This window comes from Syngnathus typhle, linkage group LG1, assembly GCF_033458585.1.
Source record: "Syngnathus typhle isolate RoL2023-S1 ecotype Sweden linkage group LG1, RoL_Styp_1.0, whole genome shotgun sequence".
Taxonomy (NCBI): domain Eukaryota; kingdom Metazoa; phylum Chordata; class Actinopteri; order Syngnathiformes; family Syngnathidae; genus Syngnathus; species Syngnathus typhle.
This window is the reverse complement of record NC_083738.1, coordinates 17,887,197-17,904,137: the sequence shown is the minus strand read 5'-3', so window position 1 is coordinate 17,904,137 and position 16,941 is coordinate 17,887,197. Positions and strand designations below refer to the sequence as shown.

The 16,941-nt window shown below is 40.2% G+C and overlaps 1 protein-coding gene across 4 annotated transcripts in view; it reads left to right on the top strand.

The window, feature by feature from the left end:
• The first annotated feature begins 15,970 nt into the window (after positions 1-15,970).
• The window catches only part of gria3b (glutamate receptor, ionotropic, AMPA 3b), a 74,951-nt gene continuing 73,980 nt past the window's right edge, over positions 15,971-16,941 (top strand). For all 4 annotated transcript variants that reach the window (XR_009714001.1, XR_009714000.1, XM_061275228.1 and 1 more), the window contains exons 1-2: positions 15,971-16,193; positions 16,483-16,641. Coding sequence is in view for 2 of the 4 variants with exons in the window: in XM_061275228.1 (XP_061131212.1) it covers positions 16,115-16,193; positions 16,483-16,641 (238 nt within the window). In the remaining 2 variants the exon portion in view is untranslated. The remainder of the gene's footprint in view (positions 16,194-16,482; positions 16,642-16,941) is intronic.

The window sequence follows — 16,941 nt, the reverse complement described above, 5'->3', positions numbered from 1 at the left end:
GATTATTTAAGCCTAGCACTAATTTGAAAATTAGGATTGGCAACGAGTTGAGGTTGTACTCTGAATCTCGCGCAAAGTCAACTATGAGTCTCCAGCTCACCAGAAACTCCAATGAGGGCAAGTGGTACAGAAAATGGATGGAGGGAACCTCAACAAGTGAAGTTTAACTAGTAGACATAATGATCGAAAAAGAAGTCCGTGGTCTAACTCAAATACAGAGTTTGTTCAAAGAGTCCCCGGGAGGGTCAGGATGGTGCTAGGTTGATGAAGCAATTATCCCCGCTGGAGGAGGAGATCAGCTTGCGCAAGTGTGCCTGTGAAGTCTGGATGTCTGATGGAGCTTTCATGCCTAACACGATCTCGGCTGTTCATCCTCTCAGGCCTCCACAGATCATTATGGGGCTTGTGTTCTCAGAAGCACTCTATCTCTGTGAGGCTGCACTTTGGCACCTTGGCAGTTCCTTAAGTAATTGTGTCAATGACCGTTCTCATTACTTCTGTTTATGCAGCGCAATTAGACTGGAGTAGAACCTCTGTTCTGTGATGCAGGTTGACTTCCACATTCTTCCCGTACGAAACAGTGTAAAGAGAATGAATTAGCGCCAGTCTCAAACTTCCTTCATCATTACTGTAGTTGCTGCATAATGTTATAACATTTTAGCACTCACAACTGTGTTACAAATAGAATGAGACCTCAACTACACTATAACGCAACTAAATGCATCCACCCAATTTCTCTACTGCTTGTTTTCATTAGGTTTGTGAAAACTTGATGTTCAGATCTCTTATTGCTATTTAGAGTTTATGTGTGTTTGTGTGTAAAACCCTGAGACAAACAGGAGTGCAGCATAGAACGTCAGCAGCCCAGGGCATCCCTGTAGTATGGGTTCTTCACTAGTTCAGTATTCAGACATGTTTAATAATGCAGAAACAAGACAAACTAAGTCTTTGTTGGTGACTGGAACAAGCCATAGCATTTTTATTGGTGGCACTAGAAGACTTTTAAGATGAGCATATATTTTCTTCTAACCTAGTCAATGACACCAAACAAGACACATGCCGAAGTCTCTCAGGAGTTTCAAATGAGGTTTCCAGCTTCTGAATTGTAAATAAATGACTGTATTTTGCCATAATTTCAAAGCAGTTGGGGAATCAACGACTTACACCAGCTCTGAGACCCATATCCAGTCTCATCAAGTTAGTACCTGGTTAGTTTCCTGCACCACTGAACTGTCAATCATATGCCGTGGCGACATCGCTGTCAGCGTCTTTGTTCCATTGAAAAAGAAAGTGTGGTGACTTAAACCCCTCGATCGTTGGCAGAACAATAAATGTGATCCTTGACAAAACCTCTGCTGCAAATCAGCACACCGCAATGGTACCTTGACCTACCCACCTTTTCATGGAACTTAAAAGTATTTTCACATTATATTCTCCTGTAGATTTAAGAGCTTATTGGTTCCCCTATTGTTATGAATAAGGCAGTACCTGAAACTTGGTTGCAGATCACAAGCAAGATCGGAAATGCATGACAGACTTGGTGCAAGCAGTTCACACATACTGTACTTTCTTTCAGTTGATTGCTCCAAGAACCTTCTAAAATATGCAACTTTTACACAAATTAGAGTGCCTGGTAGAATATTCCACAAAAATATAATGAGTACTGATGAAGCTTCAAAACGGGCCATAAGCTGCACAAAATGGTATGTATTATGTGAACATAGTCATCATATTTGGTAGTAACACATCCATTCTTGCTTTGCTATGCTATGAACTGCTTTGAAATAATGGCTGCCTGTCATAACAAGCCAAGTGAGACGGGGAAAATGGCATTTTTGTAGCAACCCACTTCGAGGATTGTCCACCCAGTCTGACAGATCCTTCCTCCTCCTCTTGCAGAGAGAAGCAGCCGGGAATACATCAACCCACATCCCTGCGGCAGTGGCCGGCGCACGAGTTGCATTTTAATTGTACGCACCCTGCTATGAATTTACCTCCAGGTGCAAGCAGGACTGATGTACATTTTCCGTTCCAAAGAGAAAATGATGACTGATGAAAAAAGATGGGGAACATGAGACTTGGCCACTGTAAGAAGCCAATACGATGGCATGTATGCACTTGAATTTTAGTTTTTTGTTTTCAGCTTATATCCTTACAACAATTGGGTAAAACAATAACCCAGTGGGTATGAAAAAGGGACAGATCCACCATTTTGGGTTATTCAGTTAACCACAAAAAAAGTTTTGTGGGCTATTAATTTGATATAACTTCCGGGGTTAAATAAATAAATAAAGGGTTAAATAAAGGGTTAAATAAAGGGTTAAATAAATAAATAAATAAATAAATAAATAAATAAATAAATAAATAAATAAATAAATAAATAAATAAATAAATAAATAAATAAATAAATAAATAAATAAATAAATAACGCGCATAATAAAGGTGATTTTTTTTTGACTGCCCTGGTCCACACTAGAAAGACCAACAGTCAGAGATCACTCAAGAAAAGTCACTAACTATGGGATTTGAAGTTGTGATTGTCCCGTTCTGAGTTGTTGCTTTGTAATAGCTGACGGGACTTTTCTTCTCTAAAGCACTGAACAGAGTATTTTCTGTCTAAATTCAAATTCATTGGCTGACATCAGACAAGTCATCAAGGATAAGGTATGTGAAGTTAACACAATTTTAAATACGTAAGACTCCAGCATTACCATTCATTGTCCCTTGTTATCTAAGTTAAGGTGGCATGTTTTGTTTCTTTTATGTTTACCATCAATAATGGCTAACTTGCATGACATCTAATAATCTCAAATGTTGAGACATGAACTGATTACTGTAATTGACTAATTTTCATTAGTTTGTGTTGAACATAGTTTTTCAAAACTAATTACAACAAATTGTGTTCCATCACATATTCCACTTTATAATGATGGGCAAAAGTCCTTTGTAAGCCTTCATTTCACTTGTAAGTAAGCACTTCTACTCACACCTTGCATTTGGGACGTGTAATGGTTCCGAAATGCCTTTTGAACAAAAGGCTGTCCATGCCTGTTCTTTTGTTCTTTTGAAACCTAGTGCTCCCGCCAAGAGCACCATATAACAGATTTCACAAGTGTCCCATAAGTGGCAACTCTACTCACTGCTCCACTCAGTCTTTTTTTGATGGAAGCACAGTCAACCTGCACACTGCAAGGAGAAATTGCACAGGATACTTGTCCTTCTTATTTTACTCTAGGTTTACAAAACTGATATCAAGCCAATCTAATGGATACCATTTTGACACAACTGTTGGCTGCACTTGCCTGAGATTCATTAATTCGTTCATTTGAACTCTCCGGGTTTGGTCTTACAAATGACCTGTCTAGATATATTTTTTTTTGATACAGATCGCTTGCTTGACTGCCTTTTGAGTGCAGGATATAACCCCCTTTGCCAATTATAGCAGCAGCCTGACAAGTTACCACACAAGGCGAGGATCCGTATGTGACTGATGGTTCTTTTTACAGGATTTATTAAAAAAATAATAATAATCAACTATGTGATCTGACCTGAATATTTGAAAAGAGGATTCTGATTTGTTCCTGTATTAGTTGAAAGCTTGTGATTGTAGGAGCTAGGTGTAGAAATGGGAGATTAGATTAGAAATGGGGAGCGGCTGGAGTCCAGCCGCTGGACGTAGCAGCTCAACTACTGACAGTTTCTTGTTTAACATTCAGTGGAAGAGGAACTTGCTAGAGCACGTCGTCTTTGGGTTTGTTGAATGGTTCCTGGCTTCTGGCTATGTGTCAGAGTGTACATGAACAAGACACAGAGCACTGAATGACACTCCAGAGTGAATTTAAGATAGAAAAGCACCTTATGAAAGCAATGTCTAATATTGAAATTGGACTCTTGAATTTTTAATATTTGTTATTCACATCAAGCATCCATGTTATTGTGGTGAAATATTTAAAACTGTAGTGATAATGTCCCAGATGTTGTAATCTCACTTATGAGTTTATGGTCATGCTTATGTTAGAATTGTGTGATGTTGTCATAGTGATTACCGTATTTTCCAGACTATAAATTCCTACTTTTTCCACTAACTTTGAACCCTGCGATTTATAGTCCAGTGTGGTTTATCTATGGATTTTGATGATATTGTACAATTTGTTCATATTTTCTTTCATATGAAAATTAAAACACCTACAGATTGTAGTCCAGTGCATCTTATATAGAAACAAAACAGGATTTTACCACATTTTACCTGGTGCATTTTATATTTGGGTGCAGTTTATAGTCCAGGAATTACAGTAGTTAAACATTTGCAAGTGCAAACTGCAAAGTCTTTAGTAAATTAACATCTGTAACTGAAGTAGAGAAAAAAAAACCTCAGAGTTAATTTGCTTTCATTTCAGCGTTAGCTTATTATGAGAACAAAACATTTATTTATGAAAAATCTGGCATAATTGATTGTCATACTTAATTAAAGTAGTGCTTGTGTTTGTTTATAAATACATTGGAAGAGGACATATGCACAAACAATGGATTATACTTACAGTGTGATGTAATTTTGGTGTGAACGGGTTTCTTTAGATGCGCTTTTAAGTAACATCAGGAACCCATCCAGTAGTTATTGGATCAAAGGCTTACATTTATCTTAAATCATCAGTATTGCTTTTTTAACACAGAATATGTAAACTTTACATAGTGCATCTTGCTTTTACACATTACTTCAAGCATCCTGTAGAGTTGGGAGCAAAAACCAATTGCTTTCATTTCGAAGCTTATTTTTTCCAAAGCAGGTTGTGCACTAAGAAATAACTTGACTTTTGAAAATGATGAACTCAGAGGCGGCAGCTAAACATGCTGACATTTAATCAAGATCTCCTTTCCCATACGAATAGTTTTTACTCCCTTACAAGAAAATCAGCAATTTCCTTCAGCACTATCACAACAGTTCAATGAGCATCTACTGCATGCATGCATGTGAATATACATAGAGATAAAAATGAATCGGGCCATCCTGCTAAACACCTACTTGCACTCTACAGTTATGTACCATCATTCAGTGTGTAGGTGTGTTATGTTATGGAACACTAGACACTACTTTCCCCTGAGCTTCCTTCCATCTCTCACACCAAACTCTGTCATAAATTATACACAGGCACCAGTCATTTGATGAAAAAAATTCATGTCCAACAAGAATATTCCACAACTTCTTGTCGCTATGATTAGTAAAGAGTTCACTATTTTTAACAGTTCCTTTAGTCAGAAAGGGAAAATTTTACCAAAAAAAAACAGGTAATTACAGCACTGGCAAAAAATATGTAGCATCAACTATGACCCTTGACTACATTTACCCTGAGGAAAAAAACTGCTAACATTAAGCATTTAAATTTGAGTTGGAGACATATTTCAGATGTAGCATTTTCATTTTGGACCTCATTCTCAAATGCAAAAGGAAGCAAATTTTATTTGCGAAGAAAAAAACATATTTCTAATGACATGAAATAGGGGGGAAAAGAATAAACAAACCAACCGCAACAAACAATATGAGATGTGGTACAAGCAAATACTTGTTTTCAAATAGTCCAAAATCTAACAAGAAAAGTGAGCCCCTATGAAGACAAAGTAAAACTATCACCTGTGGAGGCAGCACCTCATCTCCAAATTGCAGAATTACACTCGCCAATTAGTGTATAATACAGTATAGTTGAAAGAAAAATGGATTCTAAAACTATTCGGTAGTGAAAGACGATAAAAGCAAGAACTGGAGAAACGGCAGACTGATTGGAACAAATCTGCATCTAATATTGCACATATAATTCTGCCAAGTGAGCGCAAAGAAGGCGCCGTTGTCTAAAACAGTGACATTTGACTTCTATGACACCCAATGTCCCGTGTTTATGTGAGGGGGAGGAGTCATGTCACAAGACATTAGTGGTGACATTATATTTGCGAGCATTTAATTAGCTTAGCCCTTGTAGACATTAACATTTTGAAATGTCAGATGATGGGGTGCTAAAATAAGAGTACCATGGACTTCTGGAAATATGACTTTATAGGCGACCTTGATGACCTCTAGGAGTGAGAGGAGACCAACGCTAATATTGAGGAACCTCATGAACCAGGTGTGCCGGCTTTTGTAACCTGCTGATGATTTAATTGTTCATAATATTTACAAGTTGTCATAAGGTTTGGACTGAATGAGGTACGTTATCTCTGCTGAACATTGAACAACAGTTGGGGTTTACTGGCTAGCCAATATGGGATAAATTATAAGCCTCCAACCTTGTGACAGGGCCATTCGTTTTCTCTTAGGCAAATCAATCCAACTCTATCTTCTCTGGATTTCCGCTGCTTTTGTCGTCCCCACTCGAGCTGTCTTTACTAATAATCAGCTTTCATGTCCAATAAAAGAACCCTTTTATTGTCCCAAATGCCACCACTTCTGCAAATAAATGGAAATGCATCAGGGTTCTTTTGCAAGGACATATGTGTACATGCCATGCAAAGGGGAGGGCGGCTGCACAATAACGCTTTCTGTCAGGACGAGTTCCATCACTGTGATGACACATCTAGTACACTTAACCTCTAAAAGAAAGGAGAAAATGTGTGAAAATTTAATGATTCTTAAGCGGAATGTGGTGTTCGGGAAATGTGATGTGAGAATTGTCTAAAACCTGCAGCTTGTCATGGAAATGTCACCAGAATGTGATGTTAAAAATACAAGCGAAGCAGCACCACTCGTGTCATAAAGTCATTAGTCATTAGGTACAGCTTAACATGTTAATAAGATCCGATTTGAGAGCTGTGTAAGCTGCCAGTTTGAGATCCTGTAAAGTACATTTTTTTGATTTTCATTTCTATACTATATACTGTAAATAGTTGACAATAATTGCCAAAAACTGATACTTGCTTATTGAAGCATTTTGACAAAAAAATTCAAACATTCATTTTCCCTAACTGACCATTTTCACAGGATGAGAACATCACACATCATGTTTAATCTCCATGAACTTCTGATGAAGTGAATACAAGTCTTCTTAAACAACCTGTACAGCTGTCGGGAGCACCCTGAACATTCAAGAGCATCTGTGTCTCTTCTGCTGCTATCAGTAAATAATGCACTGCTGCGCATCTGCAGTCTGGCTTAATATATAATTCACACCTTGTGTGCAGGGAGACAAGCCTTTTGCCACTTGAGAAAGGGAAACACTACAACTGACTTGGAATTACCGTATTTTTCGCACCAAAAGGCTCACTGGATTATAAAGCGCACCCTCAATGAATTTTTTATTTTAGAAATTATTTCATATATAGGGCGCACCGGTTTAAAAGGCGCATAAAATAGAAGCTATACTGCAACAAACTGAGGTTGACTATGCATCCACTAGCCAATAACCTATGAGCCCTCTGTAAACAATCGCGTTTCTCAAACAATCTCCTATAAAACGGTCAGAACTGACTTAAGTTCGATCTAACACTGGTCCTGCTTACCTATGTTTCCCTTCCATATCAATCCGTAAATTTACTCAAAACATTTACAGAGCAGCCTATTCTGACATGAAATAGCCTTGTGCGTATACCAGCTATTATTATAGCATTAGCCACGCGCAAACTCCCATGAGCCTCAGCTCACAGACCCCCATGAGCCTCAGCAAAGTGTAAACAATCGCGTTTCTCAAACAATTTCCTATAAAATGACTAAAGTTCGATCTAACACATTGGTACTGCTTACCTATGTTTCCCTTCCATATCAATCCGTAAATTTACTCGAAACATTAAAGGAGCAGCCTATTTTGAAATGAAATAGCCTCGCGGGTACAACAGCTATTCGGTGACGCCCCCCTGACTACAGTTGCTGTAATGTTGGGAAGCGATGCGACCTTGTAATATACTAGTCGTACTAAAACGTACTGAAACATTTTGGTAGAGCACTGTGTACAACCAGTATGGATCAACAAATTCATCAATTGATCCATATATATAAGGCGCTCTGCATTATAAGGCGCACTGTGTTTTTCTGAGTAAAATGTAAGTTTTTAAGTGCGCCTAATAGTGCGGAAAATACGGTACTTTTGTGTGCTATTTTGGTTAAAGCTATTGAATCAATTCATCAATTAATTGGTCATTGGAGATATCCAATGGTGTATCATGCGGAATGTATTGTCGATTAATTGTGACTTCGTAACGTTTAAGGCAAATTGGAATCATATATATGTCACACTATAGCAGTGCTTCTCAAATAGTGGGGCGCGCCCCCCTTGGGGGGCGCGGTGCTATTCCTGGGGGGGCGCGTGTGACCCTGGGGAACAGGCTTTTTTTTTGGCAGTACTAGAATAAAGTGTAATTGCGCGTTTACTACAGCAGGGGGCAGTGGCGCTCTCATTGTTACTTCTGTCACGTTTGCGACAGTGCAACATTTTACGACTTACAAGACAAGTTAGGATAGTCACGGTGGGGAGGGGGGGCGCGAATAGTTTTCTTCTTGCTAAGGGGGGGCGTAACAGAAAATAATTGAGAAGCACTGCACTATAGAGAGTTGAATTCCTGTACCTGCAAATTCTCCGAGCAGCTTTCATTCAGGTCTTGGAAACAGTAATACATTTATTGACTATTAATTTTTACATTAGGCATTCCAGGAAATGTTCCTTCTGTGATTTTTTGACAAGGTTCAGTTCACTATATCCACCAGTAAACCGGTACAAGGCCAAAATTCCAACGTGTCGAAATCACATTGCTACTTTATGATGCTCCTTTCTTTCCACATTGTATGTGCTATGATTCACACATTAGCAGACATGCAAATTGCTGTAAGGGCTGAAAGCAATGTTTTACAGGTTGGTGGTGGAGTTGCACACATGCTAAAATCATTTCTATTCTATTAGTATGTTGAGCTGAACAAACACCGACTCTGTTCAGCTGTCTTTTGCCTCCCACTGTTGCCGCTGACAGCACGCTATGTGGGAATATGCAAATGGTTATTAATATGTAGAGAATGTACATTAAATGTCATGTTCCAAGTCGATGCTTCTGCAGTGCTTGATTCTCATCGCAAAAAGTCTTGTCAGTATCATGGACGACAAAGCGCCAGACTCACTCACAGCTTGCTTTTTTTTTTTTAAACTAGCGCAGCGCCAACTATTCTGCTGAGACAAACACATTAGCCTGATTACGGTTTTATCTGCAAAATGAATGCACAGAAATGGCTGACTTGACATTATGTTGCAAATCCAATCTTGTATTGATTGACAGTGCAACATTGCTTAAACTCATGGATTATTGTAGTCTTCGGGCATATTAGTGTTATTTGCATTATATACAGTAAATAAGAAATGCTAGGCCTAATTAGTTAAGCTACTCTGATTTTAGCAATTCAGGTATGGAAGAAAAGAAGCTTTACAGCACGGGCGGGGCTAACAAACAGCAACGACGCATACAGATCGATGTGCCATACTGCTTCAAATCTCCTGACCTCCTGATTCTTTGATCTATTAATCACATCCAATATTCATATCCGCAGCTACTGAATGTTGCATTATAACTGCTGGGATGTGGAGTGCATTACTAAGAAGCGTAGCAGCAACATATCTGGAGGATGTTTAACATTTATCATGGTGTAATACCTGACCTTGGATGGCGCGCTCATGCAGCCAGCATTTTGGAAATCAAAGGAAATACAATTAGGATAATGCCATGCACTAAATGCGGAATGTGTGATGAATATTTATAATTTCCTCAATCTACCAAGAGGGCTGTTGTCTCCATTAGTCACTGCAATTTATGTACCTTTAATGCATCTTGTGTTTGCTGCTAGAAAAACAAATGTAGCAATGGGGGAATAACCTTAAAAGCTAGTGTTTATGTGCATATACTATATCATCATATTTAAAGATTGATCTCTCTTTTACATTAGCGTTGTTGTGGTAACAGCTCATAATAGCTGGAGCATCTATCATGGGAGCGCCGGTAATGCGACACAGTCAACACTGGTAATTATTTAAAAGGATCACCGTTCCCATTATCTGTAGCAACCAGTTGGTTTTCCTCCCAATTAGGCATGCAGGCAATGAGAATTTCCCTTCTGCTGTTATGGAAATGATACAATAGGGCGAATGGGATGGGGGATATATTAGACGATGGGTGTTTACTGCTGCTTTCATTTTCTTTCTAATCACAACTATTAATATTCTGCAACTCTAATTTACACATTTAAACCGACTAAGGATGCATTTACATGACATGTTGCATGTGACCTAATTCCATTTTTTCTCCCTCCCATGTGGCCCAGTCTTGATATGTCTGACTATATGGAAGAGGATACACTTGGATGTGAATGAAAAGATGAGACGAGCTACAGGTATACAGTACCATGTCATTGCGAGACTAATACACCAAAAGGCGACTCCCACTATACAAAGAAAATGCCCATCGTAGATGTAATCCACCTCAAACTTTAGAGGTGAATTTAAACAGAAGAACTTGGTCCAACAAAAATTAGAAAGAGTTTTGGTTACGTTTTATATGTATATTTTAGCATATATTCAGACAGGCAACAGGCTCGCCCCCATTTTCCGTCCCCAATTAGCTCCGTTCTAGGTAGACAGACAAAAATGTGATGTACCTTTGGGAGAATCTGGTTGCTGCAAGTAATACTGATTTTATGCGACAGACCAAACTGAATGCTCACAAAATAAAATTTCATGAGCATGCACTCACTTTCTGATGTATAACTCCTTTCTTTAAAACTTGTATGGCTTGTGGCGCCAATTAAAACTGAAGTTTGTTATCTAGTGACTGAATTGAGGTTAGCAATACAAAGACAATCTAATCTAAGAGTCAAACATGCTCACAGAGGGACTGGAAATCTATGGAGCAGTGCAGGTCACAGTACATATATTCCGTTGCTAAATGGCAGATATTGACTGGTCAATATTGTTTTTAGCTGTTTTAGTACAAGATATGGCTTAATTCCTTTCCTGGATAGTTATAACTCTGATAAAATGCTTCACCAAAAAAGAAAAACCGTGTAATAAACCCCATGTGTTCGTGTATGTGTACTGTAATGCCGTTCATGGCCTCCGCCTTTATGTAGCACAAAGCCCATGCGGTAAAGATGTCTTCATGCCACGCTGCACTGACTTCTGTGGTCCCATGTTTGTGACGGTGCAAAGCCAGAGGCAAAGAGAGTGAAGTGTGTCGGCCTGTGCAGCTGATAACATGGCCTCCGTCACACTCTCACAGTGTTTGCTGTGGAGCGATGCTTTTGTAACACGCTACAGTATTGAGATTGTGAAATTGCTGTCCTCAGTGGTCTCATTGCTTGAACTGTGGTCTAATGTTACGCCTCTAGTTTCTAAAGCCAATTTTTAAAACGGTTTACGCCAATGGGGATTTTTTGTGTACTGTTTTATTCACCTAGATTTGTTGTGTAGATGTGCGCTATTCAAAAATGGTAAAAGACTATGGTTCCACAGACCAGTGTCCAACATCCGGCCAAGACTGAACGACATGCAATAGCTCTCTAAATAACACTGGCTTTGGCTGCATCATGCTTGCTTAATGGCATCTTTTGTACAGTAATAATCCACTCTCATTTATTGGAGGAGACCAGTTCTAATTTGTCAGCAAGGAGAGCGCGATTCCACGTCACCATGTGCGCTAAGGGCTACATTCTGCCGACACATCTACCGTGAATGATATAGGAATGTGTGCGCGATTATCAAAAAAGGTTTGACTCATTCAAGTGTGAGGATGGCTGTAAATTATGGAACACGGAATTTTCCAGAGACTTGTGAATGTCGAAGAAATCTATTAGAAAAATTGAGCGCCCTTTAAATATGAAAACATCTTATGTAGGGCATGTGGACGTGTTGTCACAAGTGGGATGTGCACACTGCTCCATCTAACACAATGCACATTGAGTGGCAGCATGTGTATTTTATTCTGTATGAAATAAATCTAATAAAAGCAATTTAATCAGAATACTACTGTACTTTTATGACTGGGTGTTTGGTGGTTAATCAATAATAAGCAGGTTGCCCACCATTCAGGTCACTTTAATGTATTGGACGAACAAATACAAATAAATGATTCAATATCTAACTCACTATTGAGCCAATACAACAATTAGTTGTTGTAATGATGGGAGCTCTGTGCCTGGCCTGTTCACGAGCACCAGGAAGTGTTGGTAACCATCATGAGGCAGGTGTTTCCCAGCATCATCAGCTATTTCTGGACAGTTAACTAAATCAAAACATGTAAAATGATTGTTTTGCTTTCATGGGCCACTGGACGTTCTACAGTCTTTGGAATGCGAAAGAGAAAAAATGTCCCATGAATGTGTGCAGAAAGCACGGAGGATCGCATTTGACAGGAAACTGCCACAAATTAGGGTGGCTCCAGCCAGACTCTAGCATGAGGATGCCAAAATGACAGATTTGAGAGGACAGCAAAACATGCTTCCAAAGTTAGATAGATCCAAGAAGTTTGAACCATTACCAGTGCGTGATGTTGCAGGAGACCTCAATGTACCTCGCAAGGCTTTAATTCTGTGAGCACATGGGCTTTGGCTTTTTTGCAACATTTATACCAAAAGAAGAGGTCTTAAAAGAAAAAGCATGTACCAAAAGCAGAGGTAGTACAATGAAGGTAACTGTAAGTGAAGTAATGGACTCATATTGAAGGCAGTTAAGACTGCAGGGTTGTCGCTTGTTGGTTGGGAGAATATGCGCAAGAGCGCCACTGTGCACCATTGATTAAACACCGGAGGATCTTTGCCGGCGACTGCCAGGCCGACACGTGTTTCAATTCGGCTGGGTCCATCTGTGTAGCGATTACTTGTCAGCAGAGGTGGCAAATGCACTCACACAGCGTCCCTAAGTTTAATACTAAAAAACAGGTAAAAGTAAGTCATGATTCAGCTCAGTTGTACTAAAATGCAAAATCAAAAGTTGTGAATGAGCAAAACAACTTGGCAAAAAAACAGCGTTGCGCTAGATTTGAGTCATCATTGCTGATCTGAGACATATGTCCACAATGTGTTGTAGCCTGTTAGTCCAAAGTAATCATCGACAGACTGCTGCAGTTTCCCAAACACCTGCTGTTGTTGACAAATCACTGAATGCCAGAATTGCACTCAACCTGCTTTATTCTTGTCAAATCGTCAATCCACGGTATGCACCGCCTCCCACCTTAAGTCAGCTGACATGTGCTCAGTCTATTCCGTAATTCTGATTATATTTAATAACGAATACGAGGATGATTATTTCTCTTATAATTTAGCTTGAAGCAGTCACACGCTTCTGCTCACCCTCCATTCCCAATGATTTGTTCAGGACCTTCGAGTGAGCACTGACTCACCAGTACACACCTCCAAATCATACATAGACTCTGCCCGACCGGTCGGAAACACCAATGCTGCTGGGAGCATGCTGCCAAAAGAGTTTCATTAAGCTGAACAATAGTGCAGCCAGGGATTGAGCCTGCGTTACTGCAATGCACCATCTTGCCCAACATCATTACTATCCAATGATAACAGAACAATCTAATCGGAACAGAAACTTGAGCTTGGGTGACATTAACTCAACTCGACTGAACTCAACTGTATTTATAGAGCACTTTAAAATAAATGGGCAAGCCTTTAAAATTAATGGAAAGTTAAGAAAATTTGATTTGGTGCTTTTCTTCATTGTGTGCCCAAGAAAAGATTACGGCAAATCTTATGTTTTAAACAATTTTTCATAAAAATCGATCCTATTGATTGTCTTTCACGTTCCTGCAATACTTGAGGATTCAACCTCACCATGAGAGAAAGACAGCAGCTTTTCAGCTATCGTTTTTGTCCCCTCATACAATACAGACACCAAAATTATTGGCTTTCAAGTAGATTGCATCTATGGTTGTAACGCTCGCTTCCAAATAGGATTTGTGCAGAGGTCGAGTTGAGGCGATAATGCAGCATGGCTGGGGTTTCTTAATTGCTGAGAATGTTGCACAATCACCCGTTTTCAAATCTCCGTTGCATCTCTGTCTTATCTCAATTACGCAGACCCTCTAATAGGTCTAATTCCTTAAATGTTTTTTTCCCCCCCAAATGCTTCATTATTAGCCGGATGACACGGCGAACCAGCAACGCATTGCAATGACTAGCTCATTTCTGCTTCACTTAGCTGAAATGAGACTTGATGAGTTATGCATTTTGTTCTTATCAAACAAAACTACAAACCCCAATGTATCATTATCCTGCACTTTGTGAGGAGACATCAGAGTAGAACCATCAAAAGGCCACAATGACACGGATCACAATGACTTAGACCAGTGGTCCCCAACCTTTTTTGCGCCACGGACCGGTTACATGTCAGAAATTTCACCATTACGTTGAATTAGTGGGAGCACTGAGTTTGTTTCTCAGAAACGAGCCGGTCCCATCTAGACGTAATCGGAGACAATGACACCCGAAGTGATTAAGGTTTGTCTTTTATTGCAGGATGCTTGGTCTCCATGTGTTGAAGCAGTTTTGAATGCTTCATTGTCTGGTTAGCCTGTCGCCACATAATGGCTTTGCGGGCTCGACTGGGGAAACATGTCACGTGACCGGGACGAGTGTCTTGACCTGAATTAATTGATCGTCGATACATTTTTTTTTTCTGTGCGGCTTGGCGGCCCGGTACCAAGTGACCCACGGACCGGTACAGGTCCGCGGCCCGATGGTTGGGGACCACTGACTTAGACCATTGAGGTCACAAATGTGATGTCCTGTCAATCTGCTAGAGAATCTGCGGAGAGCAAAGAATCAATGTGATGTGATCATAGAGTATTCCCCCTGGGAACAAGTCAATTGTGGGAGAGGATGTCAACTTTGACCCCTTTTGGAAAAGAAATGTCTCCTTATGAGCACTGGGTCATTCGACATGAATATTTGATCGATTTCTTTTCACCACTGTAGAATCGCACAGGCTGTTTAATGTATTGTATGGATCATTTAAGGTTAAGATTCCTATAATGTCTGTTGCCAATTTAAATGGCATGTGTAACTTGTACTTGCTAACAGTTACTACTCACTCGCCCTTTTATCAGTGGAGGCTGAACTAAATGTTAACACCTTGAATTAACATTTTTCATCTGCCTAGCTGCGCCTGTATGTCCATGTCCAAAGTCAACTGAACCACCTGTTCAACACCAACAATCTCTAAGAATGTTACATCAAAGTGATTTCAACTCAAGCACACACAGAAAATAAGGTGACCTGCTCCCGCTTCAGCTCTTTAGCCTGCCCATTCTCCTGGGTCAAATAAAACTAGGTAGCAATAACACAAACTGCTCAAAATCCCCATATATCCAACAAGCGGGGTGGGAAAAATAATGTGGCATATCTTGTGCATTTTATTTATTTATTTTTTTTAAACCCTGGGAATTCAGATTCTTAACAAAAGCACAGTGAGTGCAGTACAGTTTTTTTTGGTTTTAAATGCCCAAAGATGGTGTGGCCACCAATCCAGAATGTACCCTGCCTCTCTCCCAAAGTCATCTGGATATGCTCCAGCTCGCCCACGACCCTAATGAGGTGAGGCGCTATCAAAAATGGATGGATGGATTTAGCTTGCCAAAGCAGATGTTGCCCCACCATTGATTTTATATCATAAAAAGGCCACAGTAAACTGGACACTAAATGAGCCAAACTATAGCACCACCTTGAATGGAGGGGAAAAAAAAGTAACGCGTGTCTGCAGCATGCAATGGTCACGCAGACACAGAGCCAGCTATTGGCCACCAGAGATTGCAGATTGCAGTGCTTCCTATTGATTGGCCGTCTAATACAGGCAAGTGCGGGGGTTATTCCAGGCTGTCGTAAAGTGGCAGGTTGCAGCCTTTTAATTTAATGTCACATCAAGTTTGACCAACATTGGTCCAATCAGATCTCCTCCGCACTCCTTCCCCCTCCTCCGCGCTTTCTCTCCCTCTCTCTGTGTCGCGCTTTCTCTCCAGCGCACCTCAATGAACCTTATTGGTGCACTGTGAGCGACCATCATCTGTCCACTGGATTCCCATTGCCAGCTTCCCGAACGAACATATGTATTTGCCTAGCTTCTTCCCAAGGAGTTGAACAGAAAGGTTCTTGGTGGCAAAAATGGCACAAATCTTGGTGCTGTTGTTACTGTGGCTGCTCGACACATCATCCGCGGGATTTCCTAATCAGATTAATATCGGTAAGTGATTTGCCGATGGAAATCTGTGGTTTTATTTAGCCGTATAAAATGTGCGCAGAGGATGTCCGAATAAGTTAGTGTTTAAATAAAGAATGCTGCAGCCCTCTACTGAATTGTTTGGATTTAAACAAAACATGTGGATGGAGCGAGTTACGCGCGGCAGAAATGATCGACAAATGCATTTGGTTGAAATAATGGAATAATAATAATGTTTTGAAATGCGCGATGATCTACTCATAAAGAGCTCAAAGTGACGCGCGTGGTGTGATCGCGTTGTTCCCACTTGCAGGGGGTCTCTTCATGCGCTCCACGGTGCAGGAGCACAGCGCCTTCAGGTTTGCGGTGCAACTCTACAACACCAACCAAAACACCACCGAGAAGCCTTTCCACCTCAACTACAACGTGGACAACCTGGAGTCCTCCAACAGCTTCTCGGTCACCCACGCGTGTGAGTAAGCTGCTACCACTCCAAACGCGCACACTCAGCACTGATAAATGATGTACCCAATTAAAAGCATCTATGTTGTGCGGTTACAGTGACGATATTTTGTGACTGGCACGCTGGACAGAAAGTTCCCCTGGCAACAATGTACAGTACAAGCCCTGCAGTATGTATCTTGGTTAGACTTGATCATATAATTGATTTAGAAAGGGTTAAGATAAGGAGCATATAAAACAGTAGAGGATGACACGCATTGCCTTGCTCTGAGCATTTTTATGAGCTCTTTTATTGGTCATATACAGAATG